Source organism: Heterodontus francisci, chromosome 35, assembly GCF_036365525.1.
Source record: "Heterodontus francisci isolate sHetFra1 chromosome 35, sHetFra1.hap1, whole genome shotgun sequence".
Classification (NCBI taxonomy): domain Eukaryota; kingdom Metazoa; phylum Chordata; class Chondrichthyes; order Heterodontiformes; family Heterodontidae; genus Heterodontus; species Heterodontus francisci.
In genome coordinates, this window is record NC_090405.1 from 43,153,867 (window position 1) to 43,180,194 (window position 26,328).

General features: G+C 43.3%; 1 protein-coding gene across 1 annotated transcript in view; it reads right to left on the minus strand.

Annotated features, from left to right (window-relative positions):
- Nucleotides 1-6,800: 6,800 nt before the first annotated feature.
- The window catches only part of LOC137350485 (dual oxidase 2-like), a 100,300-nt gene continuing 80,772 nt past the window's right edge, over nucleotides 6,801-26,328 (minus strand). Inside the window, exons 29-34 of the mRNA XM_068015135.1 lie at nucleotides 25,669-25,822; nucleotides 24,142-24,374; nucleotides 15,958-16,116; nucleotides 12,723-12,878; nucleotides 11,160-11,288; nucleotides 6,801-8,967 (exon numbers count right to left, since the gene is read on the minus strand). Coding sequence (XP_067871236.1) covers nucleotides 8,845-8,967; nucleotides 11,160-11,288; nucleotides 12,723-12,878; nucleotides 15,958-16,116; nucleotides 24,142-24,374; nucleotides 25,669-25,822 — 954 coding nt within the window. The 3' untranslated portion in view covers nucleotides 6,801-8,844. The remainder of the gene's footprint in view (nucleotides 8,968-11,159; nucleotides 11,289-12,722; nucleotides 12,879-15,957; nucleotides 16,117-24,141; nucleotides 24,375-25,668; nucleotides 25,823-26,328) is intronic.

Consider the following 26,328-nt stretch of genomic DNA (forward strand, 5'->3'; position numbering starts at 1 on the left):
CAGCTTCCGCAGTATTTTGCTCTTATTCCAGAGCTTAGGTTCTTAGCAGAGGAGCTATCCCTGGCCAATAATTATCCATCAATCAATGTCAGAGAAACAGATTATCTGGTCATCACCACATTGCTGTTTGTGGGAGCTTGCTGTGTGCAAATTTGCTGCTGCATTTCCTGCAGTCCTACTGGATACTAATGACATGAAGGGATATGGGGAGAGCATGGGAAAGTGGCGCTGAGGTAGATGATCGGCCATGATCTAATTGAATGGCAGAGCAGGGTCGATGGGCTGAATGGCCTCCTCCTGCTCCTTTGTTCCTACATTACAACAGTGACCACATTTCAAAAGTACTTACTTGGCTGTAAAGTGCTTTGAGACATCCTGTGGTCTTGAAGGGCATCGTATAAATAAAAGACTTTCATTTTTCCTTTCTTTTGGCCAAGTACCACAGCAATGGGTTCATGCGGTTATGTTGCTGGACGAGTAATTCAGCAGCCTCAGCTAATAATCACAAAGAACCTGATTTCAAATCTCACCATGGCAGTTAGAGAATTTGAATTTATACGACCATAACACAGCATAGATCCATATAAGGGGAAGCTGGATAAGTACACGAGGGAGAAAAGGAATAAAAGGTTATTGTGCTAGAGTTAGATGAAGTAGCGTGGGAGGAGGCTCGTGTGGAGCATAAACCAGTTGGGCCAGATGGCCTGCCTCTTTGCTGTAAATTCTATAGGAACAGAGAGCCATTCAGCCTCTTCAAGCCTGCTCAGCCATTTAATTCAGTCATGGCTGATCAGTATCTTAAATCCATCTACCTGCCTTGATTCCACAACTCTTATTGCCATTGCCTAACAAAAATCTTCTCGATCTCAGTTTTGAAATTTTCAATTGACTCCCCCCCCCACCCCAGCTTTTTTTGGAGGAAGAGGCAAATCTTCCGAACGTCATGAGGGACCCCGGCAGCTTAAAAATCTGGTAGTAAAAAGCTGCTATCTGCAAAAGAGACCATGAAACTGTTGGGTAGTCGTAAAAACTCCAATTGGTTCACTGATGCCCTTTAGGGAACGAAACGTGCCGTCTTTACCCGGTCTGGCCGATAGGTGACTCCGGTCCCACACCAATGTGGTTTACTCTTAGCTACCCTTTGAAGGGGCCTTGCAAGGCATTCAGTTGTACCAAACTGCTACAATGAGTAACATCTGCCCATCGCAGAGTTGTCTGTGGGCTAACATTCGCACCCCATTTATCAAATGGCAGGGGCTAGGTGTATTTACCTTAACCTCTCTCTCTAAAAATAAGAATGAGCAGAGGTGAAAAAGAATTGCCAGAAAAACTCAAGTTTTCTGTTGTGTGTAGCTTAAAAAAAGATATGTTTTAAATGTCAATTTATATTGATGTAGTAACAAACTATTACCACAAGGTAGCAGGGACGAGCCATAATTCAACTCAATTCTCCGAATATCCCAAAGTTTCTAGCCTCCTCTTATGAAGATGCTGAAGTTCAGTTTCTCAGGTGTTGAGCCTTATCGGTGTCCTAAATCAATGGCCACATACAGTACTTTCCAACTGGAACCATATAAGTTTACAAGCATAAAAGGAGGCCATTCCACCCATCACTTGTCTGCTGCCTGTGAGACCAATTCAAAACTAATCCCAGTGCTCTCTCCACAAAGCTTTACATATTTATCTTATTCCAATATTTATCCAATTTAACCTTGAAAGGAAGCAATGGCTGCTGCCTCAATCACTCCTTGTAGCGCCACATTCCCTGCGCTAACAACTCTCAGTAAAAAAAAAATCTTCTAACCCCATGGTCAATTACAATTTTAAATTCATGACTCCTTGTCACTTACTTTGCCAACAAGTGAAAATACTGCTTCTCTCGAACAGTGGACAGCGATCTAAAACAACAATTTGCAGTTTTTTAAAAAAGAAAAACAATTGCATTTATATAGCACTTTTCACAATCACCAGATGTCTCAAAATGCTTTAAAGTCAAATGAAGTAGTCATTATTGTAACATAGCAGCTAATTTGCACACAGCAAGTTCCCTCCAACAGTATAACATTCCCTTAGTATTGCACTGAAATGAACCCCCAACCTTCTAAGCTCATAAGCAAGAGTGCTAACCACTGAGCCAGGGCTGTAGTATCTTCAGCATAGCAAAACATCCCAAGACACTTGATAGGAGTGTAATCAGACAGAAAATGGCACTGAACCAGAAATAAGAGACATTGGAAGCGGTAACTGCAGCTTGTGTTTTTAAGGAGTGTTTTAAAGGACGAGAGAAAGTTGTAGAGGTTCGGGGAGGGAATTCTGAGCCTAAGGCGTAGACTGCTGAAGACACACACAAATGTAGCAGTGAAGGAAGCGGGAGATGTACCAGAGGCCAGAATTGGAGGACTGCAGAGATCTCAGAAGGTTGTGGAACTGGAGGAGATTACAGAGATAGGGAGGAGTGAAGCATGGAGAGCTTTTATAGCAAGGTTGAGAATTTTAAAATCGAAATGTTGCCGTACAGGCAACAAATGGAGGTTAGCGAACACAGGGGTTTTGGATGGACAGGACTTGGTGTGAGTTAGAAGGCAGGCAACAGGATTATCGCATTTGTGGATGGAAAGGTGGGCTGGAGAACATTGGAATAATCAAGACTGGAGGTAACAAAAGCAGAGATAAAGGTTTTAGCAGCAGATAGGCTGAGGCAAATATGGAATGAGTGGTGGAAGCAGGCATCATAGGGTATGGGGTCTGAAGCTCAGCTGAGGGTCCAATGGGATGCTAAGATTGTGAACAGACTGGTTCAGCGCCTGAGTCAGTGGCCAGAGAGGAGGGTGAAGGAACCAATGGTGAAGGAATGGAGTTTGTGATGGGAGCTGCAGACAAAGGCTTCGGTCTTACCAATGTTTAAGTAGAAGACATTTTGGCTGATCCAGGACTGGATGACAGACAATATTGTTGCGAACTTGCTTCTATTTCTTTTGTAAAATATGTTAAGGACTTATATTTGAAATATGGACACTGATTCATCTGGAATCTTGAAGAGATTACTAAACTTTATGTTTTTTTTATAAAGAAGTCACCAGAAGGCTCCTGGATTTGGCTAGTAAACAAGTCTTACTGGAAGGCACCTGTCTGTGGATAATCACCCAGCAGGGATTGTTTTTGACTTGGGGAGATGTTTACAAAGAAATGACAGGCCAAGATTTACAGATGTCAGGAGGCTTGACTTCTGGAAGGTTTTAGTTTCAGTTTGAACTATTACAACGGTTAGTTGTTTTTGCCTGCCAGAAGAAGAATACCTCAGTTCACTCACTTGAAAACAAATCCTGCATCCAGTGTGTCAGTTTCCCACTTCCTCCTGTATTTGAAGACACCCTGCATGTTTGAAGGAACCTTGCATATTGAATGTGTGGGAACTGAAACCTTGTTGCTGCATTCCTGATGAAAGACCTGTTTGGAGCCTCTGTAGCTGCATCTCTTGGAAAGCCTACCCAAACTGATCTTCAACATCATCTGGAAAGAACTGTTCTCGGAAGATACTAGTGACGGCTGCTTATATGAATTTGGGACACCAAACCAAAACAAAGGACATCTTTCCATACCTTTGTAATGCAGGCCCCCACCTGCCAAGAATAAGGCATATTAATTTCACCACATGAACATTGATTTTTAAACTGTTGCTGAAGTAAAGAAAGAACTTAATTTTTTTTAAAAACAGACCCTTGACTGGAAAGACATTTGCATAGTAACAGACAGTACTTGGAAAGGACAAAGGGGCCACTCCCTGCTCCAATATAACCCACAATGGACTTTTGAATACCAGATGTTGAAGGAAGAGAAGCTAGCATTCCAGGTTGACTGCTAAGATGCTCCCAATACACAGAAGAGACCTGGTCAAACCGGTCAGTCACATGACCACTTGCTGGCCAACTACGGGAGTTTTAAATTGGAGAAACAGTGTTTGAGGACAGAAAGCTGTTTGCTCCTGAGCTGAAAAGAGCCTCTCCTGTCTGCTCTCATCTTTCTCACGGAACTGAAAATCATTGAAGACACATGAACCCCAAGAGAGAAAAGTCTCCTACAGTGAACAAGGTTTAAGAAGAATACTGGGCCCCAATGAAAAGCAAGACCATATCTTCAATCAAGGTCTACAGCAAGTTCAAAGCACAGTAACAAACTCTTCAGAGATTGCCTCAAACCTATCCACTATTTTTCTTCTGTTCTTTTCTGTCTCTATTTGCATGTGCATATCGCGTATGCACGCTAGCGTGGGGTGTGGCATGTATCCATAGGCATTAACCGAATTAGAGGTTAAGTTTAAGTTTAAATAAATTTCACTTTTCTTCTTTAAACCTCAGAAAGCCTGTTTGTGCTAATTTCTTTGCCTTATAATTGAAAAGTGGTAAACACCAAGGGTGAGTTCAAAACACAGTGAGTTTAAAACAAAACCCTGTTACAATAAGACCAGGTGAAAGCTGAGAAAGACCCCTAGACATCTTTCTCACCTGGTCGTAACACTTTCTTTTCAGCTGAATTGTTTTTTCTCCCCTTCTGTTTTCTTTGTAACTGCGATAAACAAAAATCCCTTTTATTTTTCCTGGTTAACCAGTGTGTATGTATGTATATATGAATGTATGTGTGAGGGGCTAGGATAAATAGGGGGCTTTAATATTGAAATTTGTGATTATGTTTTACTTCATTATTGGTTAGAACTTGGGTGACAATAAATGGATAATTTTGTTGTTTATTAAAGAAACCTGATTGGTATGCTTTATTCTGGGAAAAATAAGAGTACATGGTTGACTGTATTGGTAAGTGGGAAAATTTAAATATATGTTATGACCTATGGAGAAGTGGGGCTGGAATAAACAGTGCACTCCTCCCACCTCGGTGGTAACAATATCAGGAGCAAGAACATTGGCTGATACTTACGCTCCCTAGCTCAGAACTCCCGAAATCAATTCTCGAACCTTCTGCTTAGGCCAGCTAACCCAACACTTTCCTGTTATGTATGGCTCAGTACCACACTGAGCAGTATATCAGGCCATCTGGGGAACAGCTATTTTCTGTTGCAACGCTTCAGTCTGAACCCACATCGAAAAGGAACATTTCAGAAATGGTGGGTGGAATGTTTGACTATGTGGAGGGCGTAAAGCTGACAGAGGCTGATAGACGGCTTGTGGTAGACCCCACACAATTTCCTATCTATCGACCAGGAGTGCAAAGGACATGCTTCCCATCTGCAAGGCTGAAGACCAAGTTGTGTGTATACTTGTGGCTAAAGTAGGAAACAGTTGCAGGGATGGAAGGAGAGAGGGAAGGCTCTGGTCTACACTGACCTGTCAGTCGGTGGAGCAGGAGCCAGACTTATGCAAACACATCTCTTTGCTAAAACGTGCATGAGTACTTGGGTTAGACAGTTGGTGATGTGTGGTGTTAGACTTAGATGTCTATACACGGGGTAGTTACTAGGGTATTGACAAAGTAAACCCCTAATAATACGCTTGATACAGTCACAAACTTTACAAAGCAGCACAGACTCTGTCTTAGAGAAGAGAGGGGAACAGATGATTTAGGTTTATTAGGTTACGCAGAAGGTACTGAATGCACAGAATGCAGGAAGGTTGATGGCTTGGTCAATGGAGCTGAATGAATATTTGGCAAAGGAAGCAATTAAGTGATTATGATACAAAGTTAGGTGGAAAAGTAAGATGTGAGGAGGAGCAACGCGGCCTCAGAAGGATATGAATAGATTGGGTGAGTGGGCAAGAACACAGCAGATGGAATACAATGTAGCAAAGTGTGAACTTATCCAGTTTGGTAGGAAAAATAAAAAAGCAGATTATTTTTTGAATGGTGAGAGACTGGGAAATGTTTGCATTCAGAGTGACCTGGGTGTCCTTGTACATGATTTGCAAAAAATTAGCATGCAGTTACTGAAAGCAATAAGGAAGGCAAATAGTATGTTAATTTTTCTTACAAAGGGATTGGACTATAAGGGTAAAGGAGTCTTACTACAATTATATAGGGCATTGGTGAGGCCCCTCCCCTCCCTCCCCAAAGTACTATGTGAAGTTTTAGTCTCTTTATCTAATGAAGGACAAACTTGTGCTATAGAGAGTGCAACAAAGGTTCACCAGACTGGTTCCTGGGATGAGGAGATTGTCCTGAGGAGAGATTGAGTAGATAAAGCCTATATTCCATGCAGTTTAGAAGAATGAGAGGTTATCTCATTGAAACATATAAAATTCTTAAGAAGCTTGACAGGGTAATGCTGAGAAAATGTTTCTCCTGGCTGGGGAATCTAAAACACAGGGTCACAGTCTCAGGAAAAGGGTCCCATCATTTAGGATTGAGATGAGGAGAAATTTCTTCACTCAAAGGGTTGTGAATCTTCGGAATTCTCTACCCCAGGGAGATGTAGGTGCTCAGTCATTGAGTATATTCAAGATGGAAATCGATCAATTCTTTTGGATACGAAGGGAATTAAGGGATTATAGGGATAGTGCGGAAAGGTGGAGTTGAGGTGGAAGATCAGCCATGATCTTATTGAATGGCGGAGCAGGCATGAGGGGCCAAATGGCCGACTCTTGCTCCTATTTCTTATGTGAAATCGTGTCAGGTGGGTTGTAATTCTATTTCCTATCATGCAGTTATTCGTTTTGACCAGTAGAGAGCGCTGTTAAACAGTCACCGCCAAATGCACATTTGAGCGTTAAAATTTTTATTTCAATGTTTTGTTAAATAGCAACATGCTGCAGATGATTGCTTAACCTGCAGGAGTTGCTTAGAATTTTACAGCTCCGCTGAAATATTGTTCAGCATTCCAGTTTAATTTTTAAAACTTAAACCAGTGGCACTTACATTTAAATAGCTCCTTTCACGAGCTCAGGGTGTCCCGAAGCACTTTACAGCCAATGAAACACTTTTGAAAGGTAGTCACTGTTGTAATATAGGAAACACGGCAGCTAATTTGCACACAGCAAGGTCCCACAAACAGCAATGTGATAATGACCAGATAATTTTTTTTTGGATGATGTTGATTAAGAGGTAAATATTGGGCAGGATCCCAGGGAGAACTTCCATCGTCTTCTTTGAAATAGTGTCATGGGATCTTTTACATCCAACTGAGGGGGCAGACAGGGCCTCAGTTTAACCGCTCATCCAAAAGACAGCACCTTCAACTGTGCAGCACTCACTCAGTACTGCACCGGAATGTCAGCCTCAATTTTGTTCAGAATCGCTGGAGTGGGACTTGAACCCACAATCTTTTGACTCTGAGGCAAGACTGAGCCATCAAAATTATAGCTAAAATAATGATCATATTACAGATGTAAGGAATGTACTTATCTACACTGATTATCTAAAATTATACGTTGATGTAACCTCCTCCTTGATGTTCAACATTCCTCATTCAAATGAATAACAGATGATCAAATAGTTTGTGTGAGGATGTTCTTTTCAGTTCAGTTACAATAGTCTACTTTTTTATATGTTCTTAGGATGTGAGCATTGCCCATCCATAATTGCCCTCGAGAAGGAGGTGGTGAACCACTCATTTGAACTGCTGCAGTCTATCCGGTGCGGGTACACATAGAGTGCTGTCAGGGAGGGAGTTCCAGGATTTTGATCCAGCGACAGTGAAGGAAGGGCAATATATTTCCAAGTCAGGATGGTGTGTGACTTGGAGGGGAACTTGCAGGTGGTGGTGTTCCCATGCATCTGCTTCCCTTGGCCTTCTAGGTGGCAGAGGTCGTGGGTTTGGAAGGTGCTGTTGAAGGCGCACTGGTGAATTGCTGCACTGCATCTTGCAGATGGTACACATTGCTGCCACTGGGTATTGGTGATGAAGGGAGCAAATGTTTAAGGTGGTGGATAGGGGGCCAATCAAGTGGGCTACTTTGTCAAGCTTTTGAGTGCTGTTGACAATTTAAAGTCAGTTTACACTTAGAAATTATGAATTATCCGATAATTTGAATGGCCGCACCGTAAATAAAGTTAGTGCATAAAAGACTTGAATTATAATATAATTTTAATTAAGCTATTTTAAATTGAGTGGTTTACAAATTTCCTTCGCATTTGGTTTAGTCCCGTGATTGCACCATATTATTGCTTACTTATCCTGCGTTTTAATTGAACATGACGCAAGAAGCACATTTTTTTCAATTTCCTTCCACTACTTTTCTTTCCAAAACAGACCAAATTACTACCAAGTCATTTTTGCATTGTAAAACTGCACGTTACTTCCTTCAGTTGTAACCTGCTTATCAAGTTTTAAGTTACTGGTCAACCATGGCAGTTTTGAAGGAGAACACGTCTGCTATAAAATTGATTACTGTCTCCAAACCTTCCTCATTAAATTCAGAATATTACTTGATGGACATGCATCACATCTCTCAGGATGACAGGCTCTGTTCACTGGCTTCCGATTACTACTTCATCCCAGTTTGTTTGGTCTTGAAGCATTTTAATGTGCAAGTGAACAGGCTTTGCCTGAATCAATGGGATGCCGACTCTGCAGCATTTGGAGTATCTCTTCCTTGTCACAATCTGCTGGCCCATTTGCATATTAATATCATGCGTCGTTCAGACGATAGCTTTTCAGCAAATTCTGGGCAAATTCTTTTTTTTTAAACAGATCCTTACAGAACAGTTAAATCAGATTTACAGGTCACACTACAAGATTAGATACACAGTTAAGTAATAAATACACTATTATTTGTGCGCAACGTGAGGGAAAGAGACAAACATTTTCAAGATACACAAAATATTCCTTCGTTACAAGGAAGGGTTGCAAAAGAGAGCATTACAAAACACGAGTGGGCATTTTCATGATTTGTCTTGAGGCTAGAAGTTCTCATAATGATGGTTAAATTGGGTCTTATGTCGTTTGTTCATTTGCTTGCAAGCTTTTTCTACGTTTGTGGTCATTCCAGGGGGTCCACAGCTAAACACCCCGAACTTAGTAACCTGTGCAAAGGAGCAGAAGATTATTTTATTCCAGATAGGATTTCACATTTCACTCACCAACCCTGAGCAGGATGTAAAAAGATTGTCAATCGTTCTCCCACCACCAACTCCCCCCTCTCTATTGCAACGTTTTTTGCGCCTGTTTTATTAATAGTACCTTTCTTAGTATCCCAAGCTCCAAACGCATACCATTCATGTTTTTCCTCCTTCACGCATTATCACCGTGTTGACATCATGGGCAGAATTTTCGGGACCCAATGCTGTTCCCAGCGCCGGTCATTTTAGGGGAGCGCAAGGTGGGGGCAGCCAATTAGGCTCATTAAGAGTCTTGTTAAGGGCAGTTAAAGGAGCCGACTGGGTTTTCCAATGCAACAGAGAGGGGTGGCGGGGCGGGTGCTGCAGTTTAACTGCCTGAAAGCAGGCATCCAGCGGCAGGCCTGCAGTACTCACCTCCACTCCACCCCCTCCCCACCACCATAAGAGTGGTGGCCTGGCTGCTTTTTCTATTTTTTATTTAAACTTTCAAAAAAGTTGGTGAACAGGTTGGCCCCCATGTTGAAGTGCCCTCTCAGTTACTTACCCTCTGCTGCAGCCTGCTGCTCCTCTCAAACTGAAAGGCCTCTGCTTGGCCCTCCAGCTTCGAGAGCCCATCAATTAAGGGGGCATCCCAGTCAAAATCCCAAAGAATGACTGCTCCTCCCGGCCCCGGGGGCTGGTTTGGACCAGGAAGCAGTCCCGGCTCCTGTTTCCTGCTCCTGAAGTGGAAATTTAGCCCCATGTCTCAATAAAACATCTCCACCACTAGCTCATTCTTTTGGACGGACACAAGAAATAGGGGCCATCAATATAAGATAGTCTGATAAATCCAATAAGGATTCAGGGGAAAACTCTTTACCCAGAGAGTAGCTAGAATTGGAACTCTCTACAACAGGGAGTAGGTGAGGCATAGATATATTTAAGGGGAAGCTGGGTAGACACATGAGGGAAAGAGGAATAGAAGGGTATGTTGATAGGGTTTGATGTAGAGGCATGGAAGTATAGATGTGCAGCATAAATATGGGCATGGACCAGCTGGGCCAATAGGTCAGTTTCTGTGCTGTAATTTTTTGTAATTCTGCATAATATTTCAAGCTCCCAGATTTCTAGATGTCCTTACTTCCCTCAGTCTTCCCTTGCGATACAGGCCCTTCAAAGTCAAGTTTGTCTTTGTTTCCTTCAAATACCTGTTCTGCCCTATTCTTTTTGACTTTGATGGCTTATATGCTTAAAGACCTTGGTCCTTTGCCTGAATCTGTTTTTTTTTTAAAGTTAAGCAACATTTATTAGAGGCAGATAACAGAAAATGTGCACAAACATCTGTTTTGGAGGTGCATAACCCAGTTGAATAGCAACTGTATTCTCCAATAGTAGATCCACAAATGGGTAACTGACTGTCTTCCTTTGATGTTATTACTTTCTGTTTCTGGAAGAAAAAAAACTTTTCAACTGAGCAACATACTGCTCCCTATCTCTGTTTCATGTTGGTCATTGAACTGTTTATTACAAATTAAGTTGCAATGATAAAGGTTTGATGAATGAAGTGATTTATAGGTTAAATGATAACTAATATATATCTACATTGCACATGTAATTCTTGTGTTCAGGAGATCTATCACACTTCAAATTGTCACTTGAGAGAAAGTTTCATGCATGCAAATTGTATTAGCTCAAATACCATATTCATGTGACAAATTACAATTGGACAATCTTAAAAAGTAGAAAGGAAGAGGAAGAAAATCAATAATTTCTTGGGGGGCGGGGGGAGGTAGTTCTTCTGGCCTTGACCTCAATCTTCTGACAAAATGCCCCTAAAATAATAATTAGGTTTTCACAAATGGTCTATTTAAAGCACTTCGCCACAGGGAGTATTTGAGCAGTAGCTTGATAGGGACAGGCTGTGGTAGTGCCACTTCAGAACCCAGGCTACCAATGAACGAGGCCACAAAGATACGAGTTAGTAGACTCCAAATCCTGAGGCACATATCACATTCTCAACTTGAGGCCATGTCTCACACAGGAATAAATTTGTAAATCCACATAAGAACTGGCGTCTCAAGATTATGCCTTCCTAAATTGGTGGGAGATGGCAAAGTTCCTGAGAGTGACAATTCAACAGTGTGAAATGTAGTTGGCTACTACACATTCCCACTCACCTCAGGGTGCACCTCTGCAAGTGAGCTGAAGAAAGGGACAAACTGGGGGCGTCCGAAGTGGGTGATGGAGCGAAGTCCGGTGAACAAGCTCCTGTTTGACACCTTCTGGAAGTGACGTTCACAAATGTACTAAAGCAAGAAACACAGAACATTTCATTTACCACTGTACAGAAATGTGGTCAGGAGGAAAATACAATTAGTAACTGATTCACTTAATGCTGACAACACCCTGTTGATAATCAAAGCAGGCTCTTCAATGCTACGTCAACTGTGTGCGCCGAAGATCCCTATGTTTGCATTTATTCAAAAGAGCTTTGCGCAGCTGTCATTCTGAGTGTGAACCTTCCCTAATGCCAGATAAAAGGTCTGTACAGTCCAGGACTGTCAAAAATGCTTTCCTGGCCGATACAAGAACACAGAGATCACTACCAGATCAAAGTAACAAACCCAACTCCAGTACCTTTGCTGCAAATGCCACTTAAGCAAAGAGTCAGTCCTATAATACTGCATTGGAAAAGTTACACAGATTTTGATAGTTGAGCATTTTACAAGCTATGCCTTGAAGGTGAACAGGCTATTTCACCTTGGATAGCTGTGTATGAAAATATGTCCAAAGAAAACGAGCATTAATCCAGTGAAAATTTAAATTCTGGTGTTTAGCTTGTGTTTCTGTTTTTATAGATGATGTAAGTAATGACAATACATGCATTCAGCTGTGACCTTCGCATTGAAATGTCTCTGAGCACTTTACAGAGGCAATTACCTTCTGAAATGCATGGGAAAAGCCAACTGTGGCACATGCAGTTGAGTGGCTGTCACAAAGCAAAAATGCACCAGATTGACCTCTAAGGCTGGGATTTTATTAACTTGCATTTATACAGCTCCTTCAACTTAACAAACCATCTCAAAGCACTTGACACGAACATCAACAAACAAAATTTGACATCAAGCCACATAAAGAAATATTACAACAGGGGACCAAAAGCTCACTTAAAGAGGTAAGTTTTAAGGAACATCTTAAAGGAGGAGAGAGGGGTACAGGCGGAGAAATTTAGGCATGGAATTCCAGATTTTAGGGTCCAGGCAGCTGAAGCCAATGGTAGAGCGATTAAAATTGGGGAAGCCAGAATTGGAGAAGTGTAGAGGTATTCAGGCATTTGTGGGGCTGGAAGAGGTTACAGAAGAAGGCTGTGGTCATGGTCGGATTTGAAAACAAGGATGAGAATTTTAAAACTGAGGAGTTGTCGGACCGGAAGTCAATGCAGGTCAGCGAGCACAGGGGTGATGGGTGAATGGGACTTGAAGCGAGTTAGGATGCAGGCATAGAGTTTGGATGACCTCAAGCTTACTGAGGGTAGAAGGTGGGCGATTGGTCATGAGGCCATTGGAATAATCAAGTCTGGAGGGAACAAAGGCACGCTTGAGGGTTTCAGCAGCAGATGAGCAGAGACAGGGAATGGAGTTGAGGATGGTGGGGGAGCGGGGCTGGTGGTGTTTAACATTCTAAAACTCACGGTCCCAAGCTGCTTCCAGCACAAAAGCGAGGCCCAAATGTTTGCTTACAAGCATGGTGGTCCTCAGATCAAACTTCTCCGCCAACTGAGTGATGTAGATATGGACAGACACCAGGGAATTTTTATCAGTCTCTTCAACTTCACGGATGATGTCCTCCATCCACTCAAACTGCTTCTGCGTCCGAGTCACCCAGATAAAGTAGATCTGGCAATGGGGAGTTTTAATAAGTTGTTAGAGCAGGAATAAAAAAGAATTGCGCAATGCATCGATGTGGGAAAATATGGAACTAGCATAAACTATCTAAGAACCTCCAAGAAGGTCAAGTTTCATCCAGACCGCAAAGTTCTGGATATTTAATACTGATGCGAGAATGTGCTTTATTAATATTGCTAAGGGCTACTTTTCCAATTTCTAATAGCCAAAGGATGCCTCTCCTGCTACCCAATCATATTAGGAAATTAGATGGCACTGCTCTCAGTCTTCAGTCCTTAAAGTGAAAGAATAAAAAAATTATGGGGCAATGATCAAGCTTTCAATGGGGAACTGGATATATAGTTGAAAAGGAAAAATTTGCAGGACTGTGTGGATGGAGTGGCTAACCCAGCCAGAGGGAAGCACAGCAATTAATCCAGTAACATTACCACAAGTAGGATCATTGTTAAATCCTGGGTCCACACACTCCCCATGGGCAGAACGTGAAGAGGCCCAGATTTCTGATCCTATGAGCACTTCTGAAAGCCCTCCTCAGGTTACTAAATGAGAAAACAGTTCAAAGATCACACAGCAATACAGCTTTGTACCAGGACCCCGGAAATCAGAGGCTTTTTTTTTTCCACAATGTAGTTCCTGCTTGACTCATTGCAATTTCTGAGAATAAGTAAAACAATACTGAATTGTCTTCAGTTAGAAGAGATTTACATTCCTCAGATGTCATGCCATGGGGCGAGGCAGGAATTATCAGTACATGCCTTTCAATGAAAGAAAATACAGTCACTGTTTTTGGAAATATTATCCAGCTAATTCACACGATAGAAGGTTATCTGATTTAATAAGGAAGCAGCTGAACATTGCAAGGTATTCAATTAAATTTGCTTATCATGTTATTAGATTAATTGCTTCCTTGTCCACTGAAAGCATGTTTAATATGATACATGCAGGAGGAACATGAGAATATATTGGGCTCAGCTGTGCTCCAGTTACAACTGGTTAAAAAAGTACAAAGCCTGCACTGTAATGTGGTGTCCCTTATTGTTATATCAGCACTAATCTCCTCTGTTTCCTTGAGTGAGGGCACTATTGTTCTGAATTATACAGACCAGAACTTTCAAACAAGCACCAAGACATAGCTTGGCTGCTGGTGAGAACAGCCCTCCCCCTCAGATCCTTCCTGCACGCCTGGAGTCTCACCACCTCTGCATGCTGCTCTCGAGGTGGCTGTGGTGAAGAAGAGACTGTTGCCCACCTCCTTCTGGAATGTGCCTTTGCAAAGCAGGTGTGGAAAGAGATGCAGTGTTTTTTGTCGAGGTTCATCCCAAGCAGCTCTGTAACATGGGAGTCTGTGCTCTGCAGGCTGTTCCCAGGAACGCACACCGAGATAAACATCAACTGCTGCTGGAGGACCATCAATTCAGTGAAAGACACTCTGTAGTCTGCCCGATACTTGCTGGTCTTCCAGCGCAAAGTGTTGTCCACGACCGAGTGTTGCAGACTGGCACATTCCAAGGTTCAGGACTACATGCTGAGGGACGCACTAAAGCTTTGGGCGGCCACTGCGAAGGCTCAATGGGGAATGGCCACTATGTAAGGTCTTCCCACCATAGTGAACTGAGGGGCTGGACCCATGGGAAACGCCTCGGGTGGGATACACCAAATATGGGTTTGCTGTAAAATGTACATGGCATGTAAAATGGAATGGAAGGGTTGTGAAGCAACTCAGTCTCGTATTGAAGAAAACGCTTTCCTTTGCACTTTTTGGAATGTCAACTTAGTGCTGTTTTGTAATGTATTTTTTTTTTACAGATTTTTATGAATAAAGTATATATTTGAGAAAAAAAAACAGAAGGTCTCACGTTCAACTTCTGGTCTGTACTCTGTTCATTTCAGTCACAGTAGCAGCTTTTTTTTTTAACTCATTTGTGGGATTTGGGCATCACTGGTCAAGCCAGCATTTTTTGCCCTTCCCGAATCGTTCTTGCAAAGGTGGTAATGAGCCATCTTCTTGAGCACAACTGAGTAGCTTGCTCGGCCATTTCAAAGGTCAGTTGGAGTCAACCACTTTGCTGTGGGTCTGGAGTCACATATAGGCCAAGCCAGGTAAGGATGGCAGATTTCCTTCCCTAAAGGGCAAGAGTGAACCCGATTTTTGTTCCAACTGTCTCTGGATAAGTCCAGGCCTCTGGATTACTAGTCCAGCAACATAACCACTATGCTACCGTAGCCCCTACGACTGACCTCCTGCTTTTGGGTTAGAGGAAGGGAAGGGGAGAAAAACAAATGAAATTAACCAGCTGCCCAATGACCCTTGCTGAAAAGTGTACATGTGTGGGTGTTGCACAAACGCACAGTTGGACTCACATGTGGTGGCTTCTCTGGTCAAATAGCCTGCTGACACTCTCTGGCTGATGTTTCCTCCAGGGGGTGCGAAACAGGAGTCAGGACTGTTTCCGGGTCCCATTCCCGTTCCCGGGGGAGGGTGGGATACAGTCACTCTTTGGGATTTTCACAAAGGCACCCCCTTAATTGGCATGCAGACGGGTTCCCTGTCCAAGTAAGAGCAGCATGCAGGCCCTCCAAGCTGGAGGACCAGAGACCTCCGTGAGAGCAGCAGCAGCCTGCAATGGATGATAAGTAACTGAGAGGGCGCTTCAATGTGGAGGCATCTTCCAATCGTCCTCCTTTGAATGGGCTTAACAAGCCTAACTGGCTATCTGCCTCAAGGGGGTGGGTAGCTGTGCTGACCCTGAAACTGCCTTGGCAGAAATGGCCCATGCTGGAAACAGGGTCAGCAATCCAGCACACTAGCCGCTGTCAGTATTTTCAGGCCCTGTCCGCCTCCATTCCAGCCCTTGGCGGGGCACAAACGTTCAGCCTCCGTCTAGGCTTGTGCATGGTCGCCACTTGAGCTAGGTACCGGGGTCCACCAGTGCCCATGCAACAGTAGCCCAATAAGAGTCAGCACCTTCAGGAGAGAAGGGAATGAAGTTGGGTAAAAGAAGTCCATCGTTCTCACCAAAAGCCTTGATCACACTTGAAAATGTATTAGAATATTGTTGAGTGGTTTTACCTTTTTACATAATATTTTGCTGTTGGTCGTTGACTTGTAGACAAGATCTTTGAGGATAGATGCAAAAGGTGTCACACCAATCCCTCCTCCGACCAGAACAGATACCTCAAACTTGTTCCATTCTTGGTGGCCCTCACCAAATGGCCCATCCAGATAGATCTAAGGAAAAAAAACTCTTTCAGTTATTGGGCCTGGACACTGCATTATTGCTAAATTCGTGGTTTAAATGTTGTTGGGACCATTGCTATTTATGACTTTTACAAGGTAGGACACTGCTTAAAAACTACCTCTTTAAACAAGCTTTTGGTCACCTGCCTAGTATCTCCTTAAATGGCTCGTGTCAAATTTTGTTTGACACGCCTTGGGACGTTTTCCTACATTAAAGGTGCTATACAAATACAAATGGGTGTTGTGGTGGTAAATAATTTGAATGCAGTGAATTCCCACTGAAATGAAGGTTTTTCTGTGTGCCTCGGACACTACTCTCCCAACATCTTTCAGCCTAAACAGGTCATGCCAGCTGCAGCAAGATGCATCTCTCTCGACAACCCCCCGCCATGGAAATACTGATCTGCTGTGGGTTCAGGAACGCATTTACAACGCCACAACATATAATGATCGAGGAACTCTCTCCCCACACTCTCTTGGCAAGACCAGCAAGCCTGGAACTCTCTACAGCTGCTGACACTTAAGGCCATCATTAATAAAAATGATTAAATTATCTGCCCCAACTTTAAGTTATTGTGCCCTTCTCATTGCACATTGCTATTTTAACTCTTAGAGTGCTAGCAGGTCCAGAGAAATACCAGTCTCTCTGGGTTAGCCCTTTTTTATTTAACATTATTTCATGCTAAAATAGGTCCTGTTACTGTTCTATTAAAGCTTCAAAAATCTGAACTCGTTTTCAGTGTTTCTGCTTGCCATCTTTATTTCCCAGTAATTCTCTCTTCTATTTTTAATTTCCTCTTCTTTTGGATGTAAAAAAAATCTATTCTAACCCTTTCCTTTTGTTAAAATAAATACATTTAATGTGTATTTTCAGCTTTCAAACTGCATATGTTGGGCCTACTATCTATTTTCTAAAGTGGACTACCAATGAAAACATTGGGATCTGACTAGTTGAGGACCAGCTCAAAAGCATATTGTTTTCAGAATTATTTCACTTTGGTTTTGGGATCTGGGCAAAAACACATTTATTGCCCATCACTAGTTTCACTGTAAAACTGGTGGTGGACCTTCTCCGACAATCTCCATAGTTCTTGAGGGAATTCCAGGACTCTGACTCAGTGACAATGAAGAACTGATAATATACGTCCTAGTTAGGACGGTGTGTGACTTGGAAGGGAACTTGAAAACGATGATGTTCGCACAATATTGCTGCTTTTGTTTTTCTCAGTGGTAGATGTTATAGGGGAGGGCTGTGGAAGTAATCTTGGTGAGTTGCTGCATTGCATGGTGTATATTGTACACGTTGCAGCCACGGTGAGCTAGTGATGGAGGGGTGGATCTTGAGTTCAGTGGCAGGGGCACCAAATCAAACAAACTGTTCTGTTCCGGATGGTGTTGAATTCCTTAAGTGTTGTTGTTTATGGTTGTCTCTCTTCAGGTGCCGTCCCTCTCTCCTTTAAACCTGCCATCATCATCCCTCTCCTCAAAAAACAAACCCTAGACCCCATCATAAGCTACTGCCCAATCACCAAACTCCTTTTCCTCTCTAAAGTCCTTGAATGTGTTGTCATCTCCCGAATCCATGTCCACCTTTGCCAGAGCTCCATGTTTGAATCCCTTTAATCAGGTTTCCACCCCTGCTACAGTACCGAAACAGCTCTTGTCAAACAAACCAATGACATTCTATGTGACTGTGACAAAGGTAAACTTTTCCTCTTCATCCTTCTCGACCTGTCTTGACATGGTTGACCACACCTTCCTCCTCCAATGCCTCTCCAATGTCATCCAGCTGTATGGATCTGCTCTCAGCTGGTTCCATTCTTATCTGATTGTTGCCATAGTATTACTTGGAATGGCTTCTCTTCCTAGTTCCACTCTGTTACCTCTGGTGTCACCCAAGGATCTTTTCTTGGCCCCCTCCTATTTCTCAGCTACTTGCTGACCCTTGGCGATACCATCCAAAAGCACAGCATTAGTTTTCACATGTACGCTAACGAAACTCAGGTCTACCTCACCACCACCACTTCCTCTCTTGACTTCTTCATTGTTGCTAACTTATCAGACTGCTTATCTGACTGGATGAGCAGAAATTTCCTCCAATTACATGTTGGGAAGACTGAAGCCATTGTTTTCAGTCTCCACTCCAAACTCTGTTCCCTAGCTACTGACTCCATCCCTCTCCCTGGCAACAGTCTGAGACTAAACCAGTCATATTTGACCCTGAGATGAGCTTCTGACCACATATTCTCACCATCACTAAGGCTGCCTATTTCTACCTCCGTAATCACATAGGAACAGGAGCAGGCCATTCAGCCCATCGAGCCCACTCTGCCATTCAATATGACCATGGGTGATCTTCCACTTCAATGCCTTCTTCCCACACTATCCTCATATTCCCTTATGTCATTTGTATTTAGAAATCTGTCAATCTCTGCTTTAAACATACTCAATGACTGAGCTTCCACAGCCCTCTGGGGTAGAGAATTTCAAAGATTCACAAGCCTCTAAGTAAAGAACTTTCTCCTCATCCCTGTTCTAAGTGGCTTCCCCCTTATTTTGAAATTGTGTCCCCTGGTTCTAGACTTTCCAACCAGAGGAAACATCTTAGCTGCATCTACCCTCTCTATCCCTTTAAAGTATTTTGCAGGTTTCAATGAGATCACCTCTCATTCTTCGAAACGCTAGAGAATACAGGCCCAATTTCCCCAATCTCTCTTCATAGGACAGTCCCACCATCCTGGCAACAAGTCTGATGAACATTCGTTGCACTCCCCCTATGGCAATAATATCCTGCCTAAGATAAGAGGGCCAAAACTGCACACAGTACTCCAGGAGTGGTGTAACCAAGGTTCTATACAATTGAAGCAAGACTTCACTACTCCTGTACTCTAATCTTCTTGCGATAAAGGTTAACATACCATTAGCCTTCCTAATTGCTTGCTGCACCTGCATGTTAGCTTTCAGTGACTTATTGACAAGGACACCCAGGTCCCTTTGTACATCTACACTTTCTAATGTCTTACCATTTAAGAAATACTCTGCACATCTATTCCTCCAACCAAAGTGGATAACCTCACATTTTTCCACATTATATTCCATCTGCCACATTCTTTCCCACTCACTAAGTCTGTCCAAATCCCATTGAAGCTGCTTTGCACCTTCCTCACAACACACATTCCCACCTAGTTTTGTGTCAGCCGCGAGCTTGGAAATACTACATTTGATCCCCACATCCAAATCACTGATATATATTGTGAACAGCTGGAACCCAAGCAATGATCCCTGTGGTACCCCACTAGTCACAGCCTGCCAACGCGAGAATGACCTGTTTATCCCTACTCTCTGCTTTCTGCCTGCTAACCAATCCTTAATCCATGCCAGTATATTATCTCCTATTCCATGTGCTTTAATTTTGCTAACCAATCTCCTGTGGGGGACTTTATCAAAAGCCTTCTGAAAATCCAAGTATCCCACATCCACCGACTCCCCTTTATCAATCATGTTAGTAATATCCTCAAAAAACTCCAACAGGAGTCAAACATGATTTCCCATTCATAAATCCATGTTGACTATGCCCAATCAGATCATTATTATCCAAGGGTCCATTTATCGCATCTTTTATAATAGATTCGAGCATTTTCCCTACGACTGATGTAAGGCTAACAGATCTGTAATTCCCTGTTTTCTCTCTCCTTCCCTTCTTAAAATAGTGGGGTGACACTTGCAACCTTCCAATCTGCAGGAACCGCTCCAGAATATATTGAATTTTGGAAGATGATCACCAATGCATCCACTATCTCCATAGTTACCTTTCAACACTCTGGGCTGTAGAATATCAGGTTCTTGGGATTTATCAACCTTCAACCCCATTAATTTCTCTAATACAACCTTCTCACTAATTCTAACTTCCTTCAATTCCTCATCCTCCCATATCCCTTGGATCTCTAATTCTGGGAGATTTCTTGTATCTTCCTCAGTGAAAACAGACACAAAATAATTATTTAGCTTATCTGCCATTTCTCTATTCCCCATTATAAATTCTCCTGACTCTGCCTGTGATGAACCCACATTTGTCTTAGCCAAACGTTTCCTTTTTACGTACCTATAGAAGCTTTTACAGTCCGTTTTTATATTTTTTGCTAGTTTACATTCATATTCTATTCTCCCTTTATCAGTTTCTTCGTCCTCTGTTGCCAATCCAACTTCGCACCTGTCTCAGCTTATCTGCTGCTGAAATCCTCACTCATGCCTTTATTACCTCGAAACTTGACTATTCCAACACATTACTGGCTAGCCTTCCACATTCTACCCTCCGTAAACTTGAGGTTATCTAAAACTCTGCTGCCTATGTATTAACTCACACCAAGTCTTGTTCCCTATCATCCCTGTGCTCACTGACTTACATTAGCTCCTAGTCGGGCAACATTTTGATTCTAAAATTCTCATCCGTGTTTTCAAATCCCTCCATGGCCTTGTCCCTCCCTATCGCTGTAATCTCCTCCAGGTCCACAACCCTCCGAGATATCTGCACTCATCTAATTCTGGACTCTTGAGCATCCTTATGAGGCCTGGTGTTATATTTTGTTTTATAATGCTCCTGTAAAGTGCCTTGGGATGTTTTATTATTTTAAAGAGCTATACAAAAGAAGTTGTTGTTGTCATTGCAGCTGAAGTCTTCCAGGTGAATGGTGAGTATAGCATCACACTCCTGACTTTAGCCTTGTAGATGGTGGGTGAGAGGCTTTGAGGTGAGCCATTCAACAAAGAGTATCCAGACTGACCTAGATTACAACCAGCTTCTGGTCAGTGCTGTTCTACTTGTGGAATGGGTAAGAAGAAAGAGAAGAAAGAGTGGCCCTTCATGACCACCAAATGGCTCAAAGCACTTCATAACCGATGAAGTACTTTTCAAGTGTAGCCACTGTTGTAATATAGGAAACAGGGCAGCTAATTTGTACACAGCCAGCTCCCACAAACAGCAAGGTGACAATGGCCAGATAATGTGTGTGTGATGTTGACTGAGGGGATAAATTTTAGCCAGGACACCAGGGATAACTCCCCTGCTCTTCTTTGAAATAGAGTTATGGGTTCTTTTATGTATACCTGAGAGGGCTGACGGGGTCTCAGTTTAATGTCACATTTGAGAAATGGCACCTCCGACAGCACAGCACTCCCTCAGTACTGCACTGGAGTGTCAGCCTTGATTTTTGCGCTCAAGTCCCTGAGTGGGACTTATACCCAGAACCTTGTGACTCAGAGGCAAGAGCGCTACCAACCGAGTCATGTCTGACAAGTAGGGACACACATAACAAAATGTTGCACTCCCAGCCCACTAGCATGTAAATGGGTGGAAAATAACAACTGGAAAAGTACATTTTTACAGTATGTCCTTCCAACCCGTTACTAATTGATACAAAATTGGGATCTTGGAATCATTTATTCTTATGTATAATACGGTTAGTTTAATTTTAAAAAAAGCAAACTTTATTTAGCATTGGCAGTTAGATACCTCATTGGAAATATCTTAGCATAATACGTTCTACTGTAGTGAGCTGACCCATCAGTTTATTTGCATTTATCAATCATCTGCGATCACATTCTAAAGCTTTCATCGCTTGCTGTTAATGGGCGATTGATGCGCCAAGTTGTAGGACAAAATGACAAAAGGTCGTGATGGAATTTTGCAGAGCACTTGACTACCGTTCTACAAAATTCCACTGCCGTAGAATTGAACGAGATAAAGCAAAAAAAAGTGGATTAATCCCACTTGTAAGTGGAACCGGCTTATACATGGGAGCAGTCTAAATATTGTTACTGAACTAGTAATCCAGAAGTCTGACAAAAAATTGCATCATCCTATGTTTCCATACAAATAAAAATATTTGCTGGGTTATGGGGAAAGAGCAGGGGAGTGGGATTAATTGCATAGCTCTTCCAAAGAGCCAGTACAGGCACAACGGGCTGAACGGTCTTCTGTGCTGTATCACTCTATGGCCATGAGGAAAGTAGCTTCCAACAAACAGAGAATGTCATCTTGTGTGCGATGCTAGTAGAACAATTGTATCTGGTAAAATAAATCATCCCCGGTCCGCCAATGGTTAAAGGAGGTACATGTAGAGAGGAGTACTTTGGGCTTGGCATTTTCTCCTCACTATCCAGGTAGATAATGTGACTCACAGAGTAGCAACTTCTAGCGTGCGTGGCTGTCACCCGAGCCATTTTCCGCTTCGTCTGGGGATGTAAAATGGACCGGGTCCGGAGGGACACGATGTTCAAATCTCTGGACAAGGGCGGGAAAAATGTACCCAACGTGGCCCTCATCCTGATGACCACCTTCGTGTGCGGCTGCATCACGCTGTGTATAGATCCCCAGTACGCAAACTCCAAGTGTCACTACGTGCTGAGGTTCTATCTGTCCCCGGTGTTGCAAAGGATGGGCCTGGTCACATTGCCGCGGAACGCTCCGTGCAGTTGGGCGGTGCCGTACCACCTATCCTTCGTGGAGCAGTTTCTGCGGGAAAACACCTTTGACCACCGGTCCATCAGGCAGTGGTCTGCACGGAATGTCCTCAAGGCCCGACGGGAAAAGAAAACGGTGGATCCTGTCGGATGGTTCCCCGAGCAGACCGTCAAAGTCATTTGGCGGAATGCCTCATCACCAGAACTTTCAAACAAGCACCAAGACGTAGCTTGGCTGGTGGTGAGAAGGGCCCTCCCCGTCAGATCCTTCATGCACACCCGAAGTCTCGCCCCCTCCGCAGTGCCCCCGCGTTGGCTGTGGTGGGGAAGAGACGGTCGCCCACCTCCTCCTGGAATGTGCCTTTGCAAAGCAGGTGTGGAAAGAAATGCAGTGGTTTTTGTCAAGGTTCATCCCAAGCAGCTCTGTAACACAGGAGTCTGTGCTCTACGGGCTGTTCCCAGGGACGCACACCGAGACAAACATCAACTGCTGCTGGAGGACTATCAATTCGGTGAAAGACGCCCTTTGGTCTGCCCGAAACTTGCTGGTCTTCCAGCGCAAAGAGTTGTCCACCACCGAATGTTGCAGACTGGCACATTCCAAGGTCCAGGACTACGTGCTGAGGGACACACAAAAGCTTGGGGCAGCCGCAGCAAAGGCTCAATGGGGAAAGACCACAGTGTAAGGTTCCCCCACCAAGCTGGACTGAGGGGCTGGATCCATGGGAAACCCCTCGAACTGTATCGTTAATATTCTGAATTGCTGTAAATGTAAAACTGTAATTGACATGACAATTGTGAAACGGAAGGGTTGGGAAGAAACTCATGACAGTATTGAAGGAAACTGATCTCCCTTGAAATGTTTGTATTTTTTGGTGCTGTTTGGAAACTGTTTGGCAATGTAATTTTTACAGATTTTTATGAATAAAGTATATTTTGGAAATAAAAAAAAAACTTCTAGCTGTCTAGATGGCAACTGCAAGATTTGCAGTCGAGATACTCAATGACTGGTCCCATTACTAATGTCCACAGTCAGGCAGACAGACAAAGAAAGAATTGTGCTTATACATTTTATTTTTTTACTGGTTCTAATTTTATTTTCCATGATTCTGACTCAAACACTCATTTCTTTAAAACATTGCCTATCATGTCCTAAGGATGCCGCAGAGCACTATGCAGCTAGTGAATTACATGAGTTTTTTTTTTTACAATTTACAAGCAGATGAGGGCCCTCAGTTTAATACCTCATCCAAAAGATGGAACCTCCAACAAAGCAGCATTCATTGAAGTGACAGCCTAGTTTACCTGATCAGGTTTTTAAGTAGGGGGTGGGGGGGACACACAATCTTCTGAAGCGGAGGTGAAGGTGCTGTCGACGGAGCCAAGCTGCCATTGAAGATGATGGGAAAGGAAGACCATGCCATAATTGGCAGGAGCTTTCTTTCTGATGAGGATGATACATTAGAATGAAAATCCCCCACCTACAATTAACTCCTTTAACTAGTAAAATTACATTTATTGTTGGTAGAAATAAATAAACCACTATCCTTTCCTTACCTTTGGGTATCTGCCAAGAAGCGATATATTTTGCTGAGAATATATTTCCCGTAGCCGGATTGTCCATGGCCCTACTGCCCGAATGTGAAGGCTGAGGGTGTCTTCATGTGGAGCTGAGGTCAGGGTGAAGGGGTGATACTCATTTGCTCCCAAAACAAGGCTTGCAATGCGTACCCACTGACCAGACTTATAGTCAAAATCTTTGGGACGTTTGAATTCAAGGTTAGTAACAGCTACAAAAAAAAAGCAATGGTTTATTCGCTGGTGTCTTCTTCAGATACAAAAGCTACATTTTCACAGCACCTATTGCAAAAGGGATGAAAGTCTTGTTTGGTCAATGAAGCATTCTCTGCAAATTTAATTAAGATGCCTCAGCACAGTTGTCAGTGGCTGTAAGACAAAAGTGCAGCTAAGTTAGTCTGAAGTGACAAATGTAACACAGAGAGCCCACAAGCTGATTGGAATGTAAAATTGGTGCATTGGTCCAGTGGTGGAGTTTTCTTTTGAGATGTCTGCAGAGTACAGGGGGCTTCAATCTACATCCAACTATGCTCCACTTGATCAGGTTGTATTTGATACAGACACTGAGGCCTGAATTTGTCTGCAGGCTTGGGGACCCCGACGTCAGGGCCAAATGGGGGTCCCGAGCCTGCACTTGCCGGGAGTGAGACCGGCTCAGCAATATTCCCAGAGACAGCTCCTTATTGGCTGCCTCCAAGCTCGCTGTCCAATTAAGGGATGGCGGGAAGCACCCCCCCCATCCGATGCTGCTGATCCAGAGGGCCAGACCTCGGCGCCCCCATCGGGAAAGGCGGGCGCTGCTGAGGCAGTTTGCAGATCGAGAGGGTGGCTCAAAATGGAGGCGCCCATGGAGGCATACAAATAATTAAATATTTTAGAGGGGCCAAAAAGGCAGGCCCCTCCGATCGGAGAAGAAACCCTTCTGGCAGTAGCGTTGGAGCCACGGCGACAGCCCTCCCTGCCGCGGCCCTGTCTTTGAGGGAATGGAGCCTCCATTGAGCTGGCGGCCTCCCCACGCAACTGTGGTGTCACTGCACCGCCAGCAAAATGCCCGCGAGCATGAAAAATCATTCCTAATTGGAGCAATCGGCTGCCCACCTCCGTTGAGCAGACAGCTGATTGGCCTGTTGGCACCTCCTCCTCCTCCTCCCCCCCCACGCCAACAGGAAACTTCTCCGGCGACAGGAATGTGTCAGGGAGCTGTCCCGATGAGGCTCTCTGCTATTTTCCTCCCCCACCCTGCCACCCCAGAGCTGGGAAAATTCAGTTCCTCTAAAATTTCTTTGTTGTGCGCAACCTGCTTATTTCAATGCGTACACACAGCTTAGAGGGAATATTGGCACCAGTACTTGAAGTCGCAATCTTTTGAGCTGAGCCAGGCTGACATTTACAATCAATTTAACTGATAACAGCGTTACATCAATTTAAAGAAAAATCAGTAAAATGGGACAAATTGGATTGCTCTGAAATACTACATGAAAGTAGCTTGGGGGACTTCAGTCCTACCTGATGGCAGAAGCTCAGCTTTGACAACTGCAATCTCAATTTTTTTCCTGCTGTAGCTGACGAATTTATCTCCCACAAAGATCAGGGCAGGAATTATCAAATACACGTGGAATCTTTGCGGCTGAAGTAGAGAAGCACTGCCGTGTAAAAGTATCTGTTTCAAGAAGACATAAAAATGCCTGTTGGTAAAGCGGGTTTGGTTTCTTCCCCTTCATTTATGCTTTCACGTTCCTCAATGGTGAGCCTTCTTTCATCTTTAACCTCCACTGTCTCTCTCCCCATCACAACATGTCTTGTCTGCTTACATCGCTAAAACTAGGGTGACCTGTCCTTTCCTCTCTCATTCCTTTTGAGCTCTAAATACGCCATCTTCTTCCTCCTCAACGCATCTTTGCAGTACTGAAGTTGAGAATTATTGGACCAGCTGGTACTAATCCATTCTTTCCCATGACTTCAAATCTCTTAAATTTCTTATCCCCTTCAGGCTCCCCTGCCTTTTACAACCAACAGACTGTAAAATCCAATCTTGATGCCACCTATTCACTACTTATTGATTTATCTCTCCTAGTCTTTTCAAACTTGGTGGTCTCCTATACAAAGGAACAAAAACTACAAAGAGCATTATTACTTAATAAAGCATACCACAAGACTTCCCCAATA